Source organism: Momordica charantia, assembly GCF_013281855.1.
Source record: "Momordica charantia cultivar OHB3-1 chromosome 1 unlocalized genomic scaffold, Mcharantia_2.0 BLBB01000001.1, whole genome shotgun sequence".
NCBI lineage: Eukaryota > Viridiplantae > Streptophyta > Magnoliopsida > Cucurbitales > Cucurbitaceae > Momordica > Momordica charantia.
Genome location: NW_028275157.1, coordinates 23,210,868 through 23,224,377, shown reverse-complemented (window position 1 = coordinate 23,224,377; position 13,510 = coordinate 23,210,868). Strand labels below are relative to the sequence as shown.

Below are 13,510 nucleotides of genomic sequence, written 5' to 3'. Positions count from 1 at the left end.
CAATGCGCGTCATTCGATTTTCAGATCGGGACCCTGCGCCTGCAGTTAGTATCATCTCCTTATACATTGCCTCCATGGACCGCATTTGTGTGCGCATTGCCTCCATTTCTCTCTGGAGTGCGTCAAAGTTCTCACTTGGTGGAGCCGGGGCTGGACCCCGGGCGCCCTTCTTAGAGGTCCCACCTCGGCCACGGGTGGCCTTGGATGTCCTTGGGTGCGCAGGTGGTAGGACAGGCGCGGTGGTTCGTGCCGACCTGCGGAGGGGTTCTGTTGCTAGGCCGTCGTGACCTTGCCCCTCTACCACTGCTACTTCGTCCTCCCTCTGGTGGGCATCGCTGGCGGCCAGAGTCCTTCGATCTGCCGTATTGGTCGAGTTTGCTGGTTGAACCATTTTCACTCGCGTATTGGTTTAAAAGGATTGGGATGACTTAGATTGTCGTTCCCACAGACGGCGCCAAATGTTTATGCAAGGATATGCACAACAGTGTATTTCAGATTGCAGCTCGAACTCGTCCTCCGGACCGTTCTGGATACTTGGGCGGACCTGCACAAAAAGGTGAGCACTCCGACGATCAAGTCAGTACAGGTCGGATTCCTAGTTTAGTTCGAGGTCAGAAATCATCATACCTGATCGTGGAGTGAGGTCCTCTACTTATGGGTGGTAGTCCCGCTAATCTCGCGACGGTTACACCCGGTAATCTCGGGACCGTCGGTTACACCCGGTAATCTCGGGACCGACGGTTACACCCGATAATCACGCCGCTGACAGTAGCTCACATCGGCCCCTACCGAGCTTCCCGGTAGGTCGGACCTCGGCCAGGTTCACCTCGGCCCTCATACTTAGCATCTGTCAACGCTAATGGTGGTGATCTCGGCGGTCCGAGCTGGGCATGACTCATGAGTCATCTTGGAGCACCAATAGGGGCCTTCCACGTGTCCAGGGTATTCTCTTCCCCAAACAATATGTATTTTTTAAAAAATTTATATACAAAAGCTCAAAATCTCACTGATTATAAGAGATTTCTAATATATATATATATATGTGTGTGTGTGTGTGTGTGTGTGTGTGTGTGTGTGTGTGTGTGTGTGTGTGTGACGGTATTTAATACTTGTGAACACTTATCTATCAATAAATAAGGCTATTAGGTGTTTCAACTGAAGTTTCTTGATGGATGCTCTACAATAAGCCTATGTGTAACTTATTGAAATAGTTGGACTTATTTAATCTTCCCAGTTGAGTTAAAAAAGTAAAATAATACAATTTACTTCGAGGTATTTCTTTTGAAACTTAAATAACTGAATAGAAACTAAACTCAAAACTGAGTAAAGACATGTGACATTTTGAAACTTAGAAACCCTATAAAAACTAAAAGAATGGAAAATATTTTCTCCTAAATTTTACTATATTCAAATGTTCCAAGAACAATCGATTATATAATATAAGTGTAACTAATACTAGAAATCATATAATATCTTGTTATAAAATCATCAATGGTGTTGTGTCCAAATTTTATTTTGACAGGTGGTTCGTTTGAATGCCAAATCTTTTTCAAACTATAGCGTACCCTTCTAAAGTGTTGTCAAAAAATTTCATATCACTGCCATATAGTATTCATCTTAACTTGATAATAAATACTGCATCCCCAAATCAGCTACTAAAAAAAGATGTAGACTTTCATGTTTTATTTGAAATTTCTAAAACTGATTCAAACGTGGTTGTTAATACCAGAATCTAACGCTACAAAAGATAAAGGCCAGCACCAGTACATGTCTTTACCGAACATACCTATTATTTTTTCGTTTACCATAAGGTTATAACAAATTTTTGTTTTGTTTTGCCATTTTTTTTTATCTGATCTTGAATTTAGAAATCTAATAATTCAGTGGTTTACAAAAACTTTCAAAATTTTTAATTTACTTAACTTAAAAACCCATTTTAGTCGGACTCATTAATTTTTCGTTAATTATGAAGTTAAAAATTTTAGAGTATTTATTCATGAAATAAAAATAAAAGAAACATGTGATTTTCAACCCATTAAAAGTTAAAATACATAAAATAACTAAATTGATAACTAAAATAAAGTTATCTCATTAATTTTTCATTAATTACTTAATTAAAGAAACTTTAGTTTATTTCCAAACAGGACGTGTGTGACCCAATCATTTCAAGTACTTAGTATAAGCTACAGGGTATAGTGCAAAAAAATAAAAATAAAAAATCTGCAAATGAATAAAACAACATAAACTTTATGGCCTAAATGACTAAAATAACTCAAACTTTTGCCTAAAATAAAAAACTTAAAAGTTTATGGCCAAAACAAAAAAATTCAGAACTAAGATTTTCTTCTTTTACAGAGTAAACGTTAGAGTTTGAAAAATCAGATTTTGTTTTTGAGATCATAACCAATTTGACTTCAAAATCTTAACCAAAACAATCTAACAAATTCTCAGTCTTACATAACAAACCATCTGAAAAGTCTCAAAAGCCTCAGTATAAATAGAGACCAAGCTTCCATTTCCAATCCATCACCATCAGTTCTTTCTACTGAAAAGCACAACAAAAAATGGCTAATCCATCAATTTTCCTTGTTCCAATTCTTGCTTTGTTCTTCGTATCAGCTAACGCCAGAGTTTTCCCCACAAGAACAATTCCCCTCGACGACTCCTCACCCTTTAACAACTTCACTTTTGTCTGTGATTCTTCGAGATATGCCAATCTTGGCTTAGACATTTCACAATATCGCTTCTGTGACTCATCTCTCTCCTTCTCCGAGAGGGCTAAAGATTTGGTAGATAGAATGACTTTGACTGAGAAAGTTGCTCAACTCGGCCACCGTGCTGCCGGAGTAGCCCGCATTGGGCTGCCACCGTATAATTGGTGGTCGGAGGCTCTCCACGGTGTCTCCAACGTCGGCCCCGGCACCCGATTTGATGATGTTGTGCCGGGTGCCACTAGCTTCCCCACTGTCATTACCACTGCAGCTTCTTTCAATGAAGCCCTCTGGAAAACAATTGGCGAAGTAAGTTTATAAGCTTCTCAAATTACTTGTGATTAGAAGTATGGAAATTTGACATGGTGTGTTTTGTTTTGATTAGGCTGTGTCAACTGAAGCAAGAGCAATGTACAATCTGGGGAGGGCTGGATTGACATATTGGAGTCCTAACATCAATGTGGTTCGAGATCCAAGATGGGGACGAACCTTGGAAACGCCCGGTGAAGACCCTCTCGTCGTCGGTAAATACGCTTCCAACTATGTTAGAGGACTTCAAGATGTTCAAGGAACTGAAAACACCAAAGATTTGTACTCAAGACCTCTCAAGGTCTCGGCCTGTTGCAAGCACTATGCTGCTTATGATGTCGACAATTGGCTCGGGGTTGATCGTTATCATTTCGATGCCAGGGTAAGACGTGCCAAATTTTACACTTTTAACTTCTCGTACAAACTTTTTAAGGCCAAAGTGCTGAAATTGCTGTATTTTTTTCTTAAGGTGACTGAGCAAGACATGTTGGAGACATTCCTCAAGCCATTTGAGATGTGTGTGAAAGAAGGAGATGTTAGTAGTGTGATGTGCTCTTACAACAGAGTTAATGGCATTCCAACTTGTGCTGATCCAGTTCTCTTGAAGGACACCATTAGAGGCAATTGGGACCTTCATGGGTAATTAATAACAGACAAATATCAATTAAAATTAATCAATATATGTGTATATATATTGATTATAATTCATTTTCTTCTTCTCTAATTCAGATACATAGTCTCAGACTGTGACTCAATTGAAGTTTTTGTTGATGATGCACATTTTCTCCAAGACACAAATGAAGATGCTGTTGCTCAAACTCTCAAAGCAGGTATAAATTTTCAATCTTTTCTCCAATCCCTTCATCTGGGTAATATTCTTTTAAATTTGTCTTAAAAACCCATCAATTAATTTTGATTTTTTTGTTGTTTTTAGGGTTGGATTTGGACTGTGGAATTTTCTATCCAAATTACACAGAGGGGTCAGTAAGGCAAGGGAAAGTGGGAGTGAAAGACATTGACAGATCTCTAAACTATCTATACATTGTTCTAATGAGACTTGGATTTTTTGATGGCAACCGTAATTTCCAATCACTTGGAAAACAAGATATTTGCTCTGATGAACACATAGAATTGGCCACAGATGCTGCCAGACAAGGCATAGTTTTGCTCAAGAATGATAACAGCACTCTGCCTCTTGATCCCAAACATGTCAAAACCGTAGCTGTTGTTGGACCCCATGCCAATGCCACTTCTGCCATGATCGGCAACTATGCAGGTCAAAATTCTGCCTATAACAAAGAACAGATTTGTCAAAAATCATACCCAGTACTTGAAATCATTTGGGTTTTTGTTATTTTTTTTGCAGGAGTACCATGCCGATTGAAGTCTCCGCTGGACGGGGTGGCGGAATTTGCAAAAGTGAACTACCAAATGGGCTGCGAGAACGTGGCTTGCAAAAACGACACCTTCATATTTCCAGCCATGGACGCCGCCAAGAACTCCGACGCCACCGTAATCGCAGTCGGAATCGATCTGTCGGTGGAGGCCGAGAGCTTGGACAGAGTCGATCTTCTTCTTCCCGGTTACCAAACTCAGCTCATCCAACAAGTTGCAGCCGTCTCCAAAGGCCCCGTCATTCTCCTCATCTTGTCGGCCGGCGGCATCGATATCTCCTTCGCTAAAAGTGATCCCAACATCGAAGCCATTATCTGGGCAGGATATCCCGGCGAGGAGGGCGGCCGCGCCATCGCCGAACTTATCTTCGGAAAATATAGCCCAGGTAATTTGAATTTCAGGAGAGAACAGAGCATTTTTATAATTTGAATTTCATTTGATTTGACGAATATTTTGGTGTTCTTGTTTCAGGAGGAAGATTACCGGTGACATGGTACGAAGCCGACTACGTGAACCAGCTTCCAATGACGTCGATGCCGCTCCGGCCGGTGGGCAGCCTCGGATACCCGGGAAGAACCTACAAATTCTACGACGGCCCCGTCGTGTACCCCTTCGGCTACGGCCTCAGCTACACCAGCTTCATCCGAACCCTAACCTCCGCGCAGCGATCCGTCGCCGTGGATCTGAGCGACGCCGTCCAGTGCCGCGACATCGCCTACGACGACGACGCGTACAAGCCCGGGTGCGCCGCGGCGCTGATCAACGACCTGGCCTGCGCCGAGACTTTCGAATTCGAGATCGAAGTGGAGAACGTCGGCGATCGGGACGGAAGCCAAGTTCTGATCGTGTATTCGAAGCCGCCGAAGGGATTTCCTCGACGCACATCAAGCAGGTGGTAGGGTTTCAGAGGGTTTACGTGGAGGCGGGGGAGAGCCAAACGGTGACGTTTAAGCTGAGCGCCTGCAAGAGCTTGGGGCTGGTTGATTTCACCGGATACAATCTGCTGCCGGCCGGCGGCCACACGATCGTCGTCGGCGACGGAGATGTTTCTTTCCCTGTTGAGGTTAGCTTTAACAAGAACTAGAGCTTGTGTAGGGGATTAGAGATTTAGAAGATGGTTTTAGAAGAGAAGTTTTGTTTGATCTTGATGTACCATTTTCTATGGCGTGAATCATGTTAATAAAATTCTTGGTTTAGAGTATTTCATTATCTGTTACTATGTCTGTGAACGAAAATGGGTTCTGAATAACGAATTTAAACTAATCTAAACTTATTTTAAGAACAAAAATAATTGCAACGAAAAAGGACAAAGTAGCTCACGTAAACTTAAGCTCAGTGATAATTTCTCTGATCAATCATGAATTACCCCACTTGATTGGTAATGTTTTTAGCTCCACTCCTATGTTTTTTAATTCGTATGTTATTTTGAATATATAAAATTTGGACTTATTTCTAAATGTATTTAGCTCCACCCTTATGTTTTTTAATTCCTTTTTTATTTTGAATGTATAAAATTTGGATTTATTTGGTATTCATGCGGTTTTAGTTTATGATTTCCAATTTTTTAATTTTTAGTTTCTAGTTTGAATAAATAAAAATAGGAACATAAAAATGTGTTTGAGTTATTATTTATAGCTTGTTCTGTATAATTTTAAATTAAAAATGTAAAAATTTTATATTTTATTCCCGTCCTACTATAATTTTAAATTACAAATGTAAAAGTTTTATATAAAATTATTTTTTAAATTTAAATATTTAAAATTTTTATGTTTTATTGGGGTAGATTAGCAATACTTAGCTACTCAACGATAAATCTTATCTTCACTGAAAATTAAAAAAATCCATATTTTTACATTTCTCTCTTAAATTGTAGTGCTATGTTTTGGTCATGATTTTTCTTTTATAGAAACTCATTAAAAAAAATCTCATAGGCCCCCAAACTTTGGAGAAAAAATATTAAAAAAAGGCCAATTAACTTTACCAAGAACATGAGTAAAAATTAGTTTTTTAGTTTTTTCGTGTAAATAAAGTTAGTTTGCTTAGCAATGGAAGACATCAGCTACCAAAGTGAGTATAACTACTGATAGAGACTCAGCGATAATTAACAAAATGGAAGACATCTGCTCTTCAGGCTCAAATCTTCATCTATTAATAAAAAATAACAAAGTTTATGGTTTCGGGAAGGCAATCAATCAATCAAAATCACATTTCACCATACCAAAGAGGCAAGCAAAAAAGAGAGCAAATATTTCCAAATTCTTCTGTAGATAGATTCTCATAAACCACAAGAATATTCTGGGATTCCATATTCCCAAATACAGATGAGGAAAGGGAAACTACTGATAGAGATTCCGAAAAAGATTGACAATAGAGAACAGTACATGGCGGTCTTAAATCAAAGATAACATTCTGCAAATACAACAAATGCCAATCCCAGATCTTCCAGGCACCAAACTAGAACATAAAGAAAACAGGTGTAACAACAATGTCTAGGAGCCTGACAAGAAATCCTGGTTTTAGAGACACATTCTCCACAGGCATTTGAAATTTAGAAGAACCGCTAAGAATCTTCTGTGGCATGAAACAATATCATAATATAACCCATTTACTAGGTGGAGGGGGACAAACACAGGAGATCAGAATCCTTACAGAGTTTTTCAGTTGATGCCAATGGAAGTTTGAACCTTAGTTCTCCAAACCCCCGACTCCAAGTTTCTGCACCTCGTCCTTGAGAGATTTCAGGTATTTAACAGCTTCGTCGAGAACGGTGACGGTTGTCATTTGGTAACCACCAGGGAGAATCTCTCTCAGTTTTCTCACCATCTTCTTCACTTTCAACTGTTTCATGTCACTGTCGCAGATGCTTCCGCGGCTGCTTGACAATGACTTTTGGATAGGATTAAATGTCTGGTTCTTCCTCCTGGGTTTTGAACTATAAGTGGAGGATGAAGAAGAATCAGGGGATCTATTCCCATAATTCAAATTAGATCTTGCAGTGCTGATCTCTTCATCTTCAGATTCATCAAGGTCTTCGTCTTCCAAGCTCAATAATGCATCAATACCGTCCAAATCATCCATCAAAGGAGATGATATATCTCTATCCTCATAATGCTCATCATTGACGCAAAGATTATTTTGAATGTACTTCGAGCACATATTTGCAGTCGGACCACTAAGTTTGTTGGCAATTGCAGGATGGAACATGATTTGACTTCGATTATCAGTGTGGTCAAAGATGATGAAATTTTGGGGACAAATTTCAGAAGGTTGAAGTTCAACAGCATTGAAGGGTCCCAAGTTCTTTCTCCCAGGAGGTAAAACAGAAGGAAAGGCAGATGACAGAGGAATCTGCATGTGATTGTCATCCCCTTGGTTTGCTGTTGGAAGCATTGCCTTCTTGAGGTAAAATTTGAGGTCGCTCTGCATGAAGTCCATGTAAAAAAACAAACAAAAGGGAAACTCTCCAAACTTTGAGTTGGCGCGTCTTCTCTCAGGAGAGCTTGCAATTATTTTACGGAAGCTAAAAAACGGGATGATAACTAATGAGAAGACTACACAGCAACTCTATACGTTGCCATTTTAAAATAAGTGAGATCTTTATATCAAATTAAAGACAAACAGGAAAGAAATATTGCATTTCTTCACTTCTAGCACAAATGGAGGCCAGTCCACCTAACTCCCCAATGTCCGAATGCTCTTTGCAATATTACCCTACGTGACAGGTTTTAGCAACTGACGAAAATACTCGGCCTGTAAGGAACAATATTGGAAGTAATCAGCATAAAAGCATTAGGAATGAGCTTTGGTAGTTCAGTAATGATAGCAGTAAACTAAAAAGTATTATTCCATTCCATTCAATAATGTGCTACATTCATTCAAGTTATTCAGCAACAAATGAAAAATATGCACTAAGATAACTTAACTAGTCACCACTTCTTGAAACTACAAAATTCACTCAAATACAGAACTCCAAAGGAGTGCAACTGCTAAAAATACAGTTAATTCATCGAGATGCAATAAATATAAAATTAAAATAACAAGCCAGAGAAGAGGTGAAAAAGAAAAACTTGACTCTAACAAGATAAAGTGCACATTTATGCCCAATATTTGGAGAATAATTGATAATACCTTAGTTTAGCTATAGGACAAACGGAAAAAAGAATCAACTGGATAGGGTTGCAAGTAAAAACTCGCAATATCAAGATTTATGATATATGCAAGTAAAAACTTGCTATATAAAGTAGTGGTAGTTAGGAAATTAATTTAGAGTTGAAAGATAATTATGGAACTAGCCAAGAGAGAGCTAACGACATGAAGTTTCAGATACTTCAAATGTGTGAACTGTAAACAGCAAACAAAGCAAGGCAGAGAGAAATTCAAAGATTGTAGTTTACCTGACAAACTTGCATCACTTGGTAGTAGGCAATGATTCCAACACTCATGTTAACCTTCCCAACTTCCTTGACAGCTCTGTAACTCTTTCCCGTTACTCCAATGTACATTCTCACTCCTCCAACCAGTAATATAAAAGTAAAACAACCGCAAGAATAAGATAGACCAGCAAAGTCAATGTTTTTTATTCTCCCTGCACACAACCATAAGCAAACAGCATAAAGATCTCCCAAATTTCACAAGCACAAGATTAAAACTATATTTGTAAGTACACAAAATCAGACTCTTTTTTTTTCATTCCAAAATTCTTACTAGACCTCCAAAAACAGAAAAGACAAAACCAGCTGAGCCCAACAAATCCCTATCCTTGACAAGCGAGTAGAAGGCCAGTGAAATATCATTGTTTTAACATACCAAAATAAAATTTCCTTTTACCAAAACAGAACTTGGTGGATGTTTCTAAGTAAGTGTAGTCATAATCAACATAAACGAATTAGTTCCAGGATTAGAAATCTCACCGTGCAGACCAAATTACAGAATGACACGAAAGAAGACCACCAAGCGAACACACTTGCTACTGTAATTCACCAAGGAAGATGTCCACGGCATCTTGATTCTACTCTCCAATTCCACTTAATAAAAAGACGAACCCAATCCTAAACTGAAGGGTAAATAAAGAGAACTGGTTAGTACAATTTAACAAATTCAAAAACAAGACCTCTCCAGCGGTAAACAAGCATATCCAGACAGAATACTCAGTGACCAAAACAAAGATAGTTAGGGTAATGAGATTAAGCTAAAAGACAGAAGTACCAGGTGATCTGGTTTAGATATTCTCTCCCAAACTGAGTCATAGTCCCAGACGGAGACGGACCCTCAATATCAGTCATTTACCAAATTTTCTCAGTATCCAAACACCAGGAAAATGAATCAAGTGCAGAATAACCGGAAAATGAAGAGTGAAACAGGATAGATCAACGAGATCAGAAACAATAACACGGTAATTTAAAGTTAAATTTAGAAAAGCCCCATCGTAAGAGCACCAGACACCAGCAATAATGACAGTAAGAAAATAACAAAAAATCAGAAGAATAAGCTCGTGAAAGTACAAATTAGTCAAAAATTAAGTTCGCTCACTATGCATCCAGCAATTAAGTAGCCCCAAAAGGATCTCTACGAGCCCTAGCTTCGTTACCGAAAGGCAAAAGAAAGGCAAACAAACAAGTTTTCTCAAAAAAATCAAACAGAAATTTTTCACCCACGTGATTCCAGAGCTGAATCAGGCAGAAAACGAAGACGATCGGACGAATTTCTTAAGAGTTCGGTAGATCAGTCCCCAGATTTGGTCTGCAAGCGAAAGATCTGGCAGGAAGATGAGAGAGAGAGAGAACGAGGGATGGGATGGTATTTAATAAATTTAGTTGGGTTTTTGTTGGAATCTGTGCATCATGTAAGAGACAGACAATAGTCAAACCCAGAGAGCTGATGGCCGTTGGATTGAAATGATTTCCGTAGATTATGGGATGCTATTATGACCGTTGGATCAAGCACGCGTGATCGGATGGAGCAGTGGGGTCCACAGGGTTTGACAAATGCGTATCGTGAAAACAACTCCTCGTGTGGGGATTTTAAGAAAGGTTGGACGAAAAAAATAAATAAAATAAAAAAGAAGCTAATTTTGGTTTTGACTATACTTTAATCTCTTCGTAATTATGATTTGGTGTTCTTTTTTCTAGTCCCATGATTTAGCAGGTATTCGTTAGATAATAATTTTGTTATCTTTAACTTCTTTTGTCTTTATCTTTTAAAAATAGTTATTGGTTTTAAAAAACTGCGAAAAAACTTTAATTATCTAAACTCTAAAGTTTAAACTATATTAGTCTCTTTTCCCTAGGATATTATAATTCATAATTTTTTTATTGAAAATATGTATATTAATTAATTGTAATATGTTTATATTAAAACTAATTTAACCTCTTATTTTTAAGATAATATACATACAATTTAATATATATGTTTATATCACAAGCGTATATATGTTCATTTTCAACTTGTATTTACTTCTTCAAACAAAACAAAATATTCCAAAAAAGTTATTGACTTTTATTAACATGGTCCTTCATGCTATAGTTTTATTTATAACACTCTTGTAGGTTTATAATCATAAAATTAGTAATTTTTCACCAGCATAAATATATACTTTAAAAAAAGACAATAATATTTACTTTTTTAGGTTGTAAAAAAAACATTAATTGATAGATGATTTCAAGGAATTGTAAGAGAGAAATTTATTTTTTATTGTGTCAAGTATTACAAATGTTAAATTGTATCATTTGTTTCGATAAATTAAGTATTTTAATTAAAAAATTCAGACAATGATGATAAAATAAAGGTTAAAATATTATTTTGATATCTATATTTTCAGCTTTGGTTTATTTTAATCCTTATACTTTTAAAATATTCATTTTGGTCCCTATACTTCCTACTTTGATTCATTTTAGTCCATTTGCTTTCAAAATTTTTGATCCATGTGCTTTTAAAAAGTGACAATTTTAGTCATTTAATTTCATTTAAATCTCATTTTTTTATCACAATTTCAACTCCACATTATAATTAATATATTTATTGTCATGTAAACATTACTTTATACTAAATAATTTTTGTTGTGTAAAGTTTGTATTAAAATCTTGCGAAGACGGACTAAAATATTATTTTTTAAAAGTACAAGGACCAAAATGAACATTTTCAAGGTACATGGACAAAGACTACAAATACCGGGACCAAAATAATATTTTAACCTAAAATAAACAAGTTATAAATGGATTGTTCGAAAAACAGTAGATATTATTATAAAATGCATTTATATATTAGTTTTTTTTAGTTGTGTTTCTACGTTTGGTTAGTTGGCGCTAACAAGCCGAATTTGGCCCAATATAGCGATGATTCCAAACGGTCGGACTGAAATATTTGAGCTTGATCATCTCTTACGCCCTACCCAGCTTGACACTGGTGGGCTACAATATGAAGGTAGGCCCATTAGGCATTTTATAATATGTTTTTGTAAATATTTTTACCATTTTTTTTAGATGACATAATATGCTTTACTATTATTATATACTAAAATTGCTTTAAAAAAAATTTATTATATACTAAAGGTACTCAAATTAACCCATCTAAGTTTAGTTCAACTTCCGTAAAAAAAAAAAGGTTCAACGAGTTAAAACAATGACTCATGATATTTATCTTCAATGACTAAGGATATTTATCTCCGACTAAAATATTGTAAGTTTGAATCTCCACCCCTACATATTGTGATAAAAAAAATTATGAAATTAAAAATTTAATCAGAGAGTTCATATGATACAATTCATTTACTAAATTTATCGAGATTAAGTCATAGTCGTCAATGTTTTAAATGTCTATGTCGATGGAAATGTCGAAGTCTCAATTTCATGGAAATATCGATAAAATGTCGATGTCGATGGATATTTCTTAAAAGTTTTAAAATTAAAAAATCATAAAAAATATTTAAATTAACAAATAAACATTTTACTATATTTAAATTAGTTAAAATAATATATATATATATATAGTGACATTTTGACGATATTTTTCATATTTTGTCAATTTTCTTGTATTATAATAGAGTTGTCGATTCACCTTTCATGTCGATGTCGAACACACGAAAACATGGATATGTCAATAGAAATGTCGACGTATCGACAGATATTTAAAACTATGATTATAATACACAAATTTGTGTTAACGTTCCGTAAGTAGAAAGATAACATATCGTGTGATCATTATATTAAATGTCAAGAGACATATCGACGTGTCACATTTCGATAAGATATCTCGATATATTGGAATATCGACTCGAAATCCCGGAATGTAGAATGCGACCCCGCGACGTCCAATTGATGCATCTTTATCTTCACCATTTTGCCTCATTCGTCCACAAATCCACCATGAATCGGTATGCAGCGGCAACTCCACCACCGCCACCGCCACCACCTGGAGCCACCCCGCGCCGATAAAGGAGAGGAAGATGAATCCCTCGTGATTTCCTTTTCTCTCTCTTTTATCTGTGTTTTTGTACTTTCTTCCCATGCAATTTCTCCTCCATCTTCAACACAGCTGCTAAACATTTTCAATTAATTTATGATTGGAAAATGGGGAGCCGATTTTAAGGCTTTGGGAGATTTGGGAATTGGTATTTACATAAGTATCCTATTTCTTAATTATATTCTTTAACTGTATAACAAATATTTCATTAGAATATTATAAATAGTCAACTATATAATTTATATTATAATCAAGATATTAAATATCAATCAATACAACCATGTGTCGACCACCTCAACATGTGGTTGAAAGGGGAGGAGATGTCGAAATATTATCGAAATGTTGTTTAACCTTATTAGAATTTTTAATATTTTTATCTATTACAAATGTCTATATTTTCGATTCTTCTTCACAATTTTATCTATTAGAAACATAACTCACTCAATCTCAAATTAAGAAACATTAAATTTTAATAATTATTATGTTCCGATATTTCTATACATTTTCAGGTAAGTTGTGATCAATTTTAACCTAATTGAGTTGAAATTAAAGTTTTAATTACTAATTTAAATAATTTTTATAAATTTTCACAACTTTCGTGATTCTTTTTTTCGAAATATCAGTCTATCGATAGTAAA

The 13,510-nt window shown here is 36.2% G+C and overlaps 2 protein-coding genes and 1 long non-coding RNA gene across 3 annotated transcripts; 1 reads left to right on the top strand and 2 right to left on the bottom strand.

Annotated features, from left to right (window-relative positions):
* Positions 1 to 2,447: 2,447 nt before the first annotated feature.
* LOC111012316 (putative beta-D-xylosidase 5) lies at positions 2,448 to 5,519 on the top strand. The gene is given in 8 exon segments (XM_088121108.1): positions 2,448 to 3,020; positions 3,097 to 3,402; positions 3,490 to 3,659; positions 3,750 to 3,850; positions 3,955 to 4,296; positions 4,387 to 4,800; positions 4,887 to 5,276; positions 5,279 to 5,519. Coding segments are annotated over 8 exon segments (2,400 nt in total). The 5' UTR covers positions 2,448 to 2,564; the 3' UTR covers positions 5,500 to 5,519.
* On the bottom strand, positions 3,681 to 4,531 carry LOC148213463 (uncharacterized). The gene is made up of 2 exons (XR_015789408.1): positions 4,393 to 4,531; positions 3,681 to 4,309 (listed from the first exon to the last, which is right to left on the bottom strand). It is a non-coding gene; the product is annotated as an uncharacterized LOC148213463 (long non-coding RNA).
* Positions 5,520 to 6,661: 1,142 nt separating the features above from the next.
* Positions 6,662 to 10,233, bottom strand: LOC111012396 (basic helix-loop-helix (bHLH) DNA-binding superfamily protein). Its single transcript, XM_088121112.1, has 4 exons — positions 10,070 to 10,233; positions 9,326 to 9,468; positions 8,810 to 9,000; positions 6,662 to 7,835 (listed from the first exon to the last, which is right to left on the bottom strand). The coding sequence occupies exons 3-4, from the start codon at positions 8,915 to 8,917 to the stop codon at positions 7,101 to 7,103; spliced, it is 843 nt and encodes a 280-aa protein (XP_087977238.1). The 5' UTR covers positions 8,918 to 9,000; positions 9,326 to 9,468; positions 10,070 to 10,233; the 3' UTR covers positions 6,662 to 7,100.
* Between the last annotated feature and the right edge of the window lie 3,277 nt (positions 10,234 to 13,510).

What these genes read in the sequence shown, in the direction of transcription:
- LOC111012396 (XM_088121112.1), bottom strand. Translation starts at nt 8,917, where the DNA reads ATGTACATTGGAGTAACGGGAAAGAGTTACAGAGCTGTCAAGGAAGTT. An exon ending in AAGTGATGCAAGTTTGTCAG is followed by an intron (nt 7,836 to 8,809) that starts GTAAACTACAAT and finishes GACTTCATGCAG; the next exon opens with AGCGACCTCAAATTTTACCT.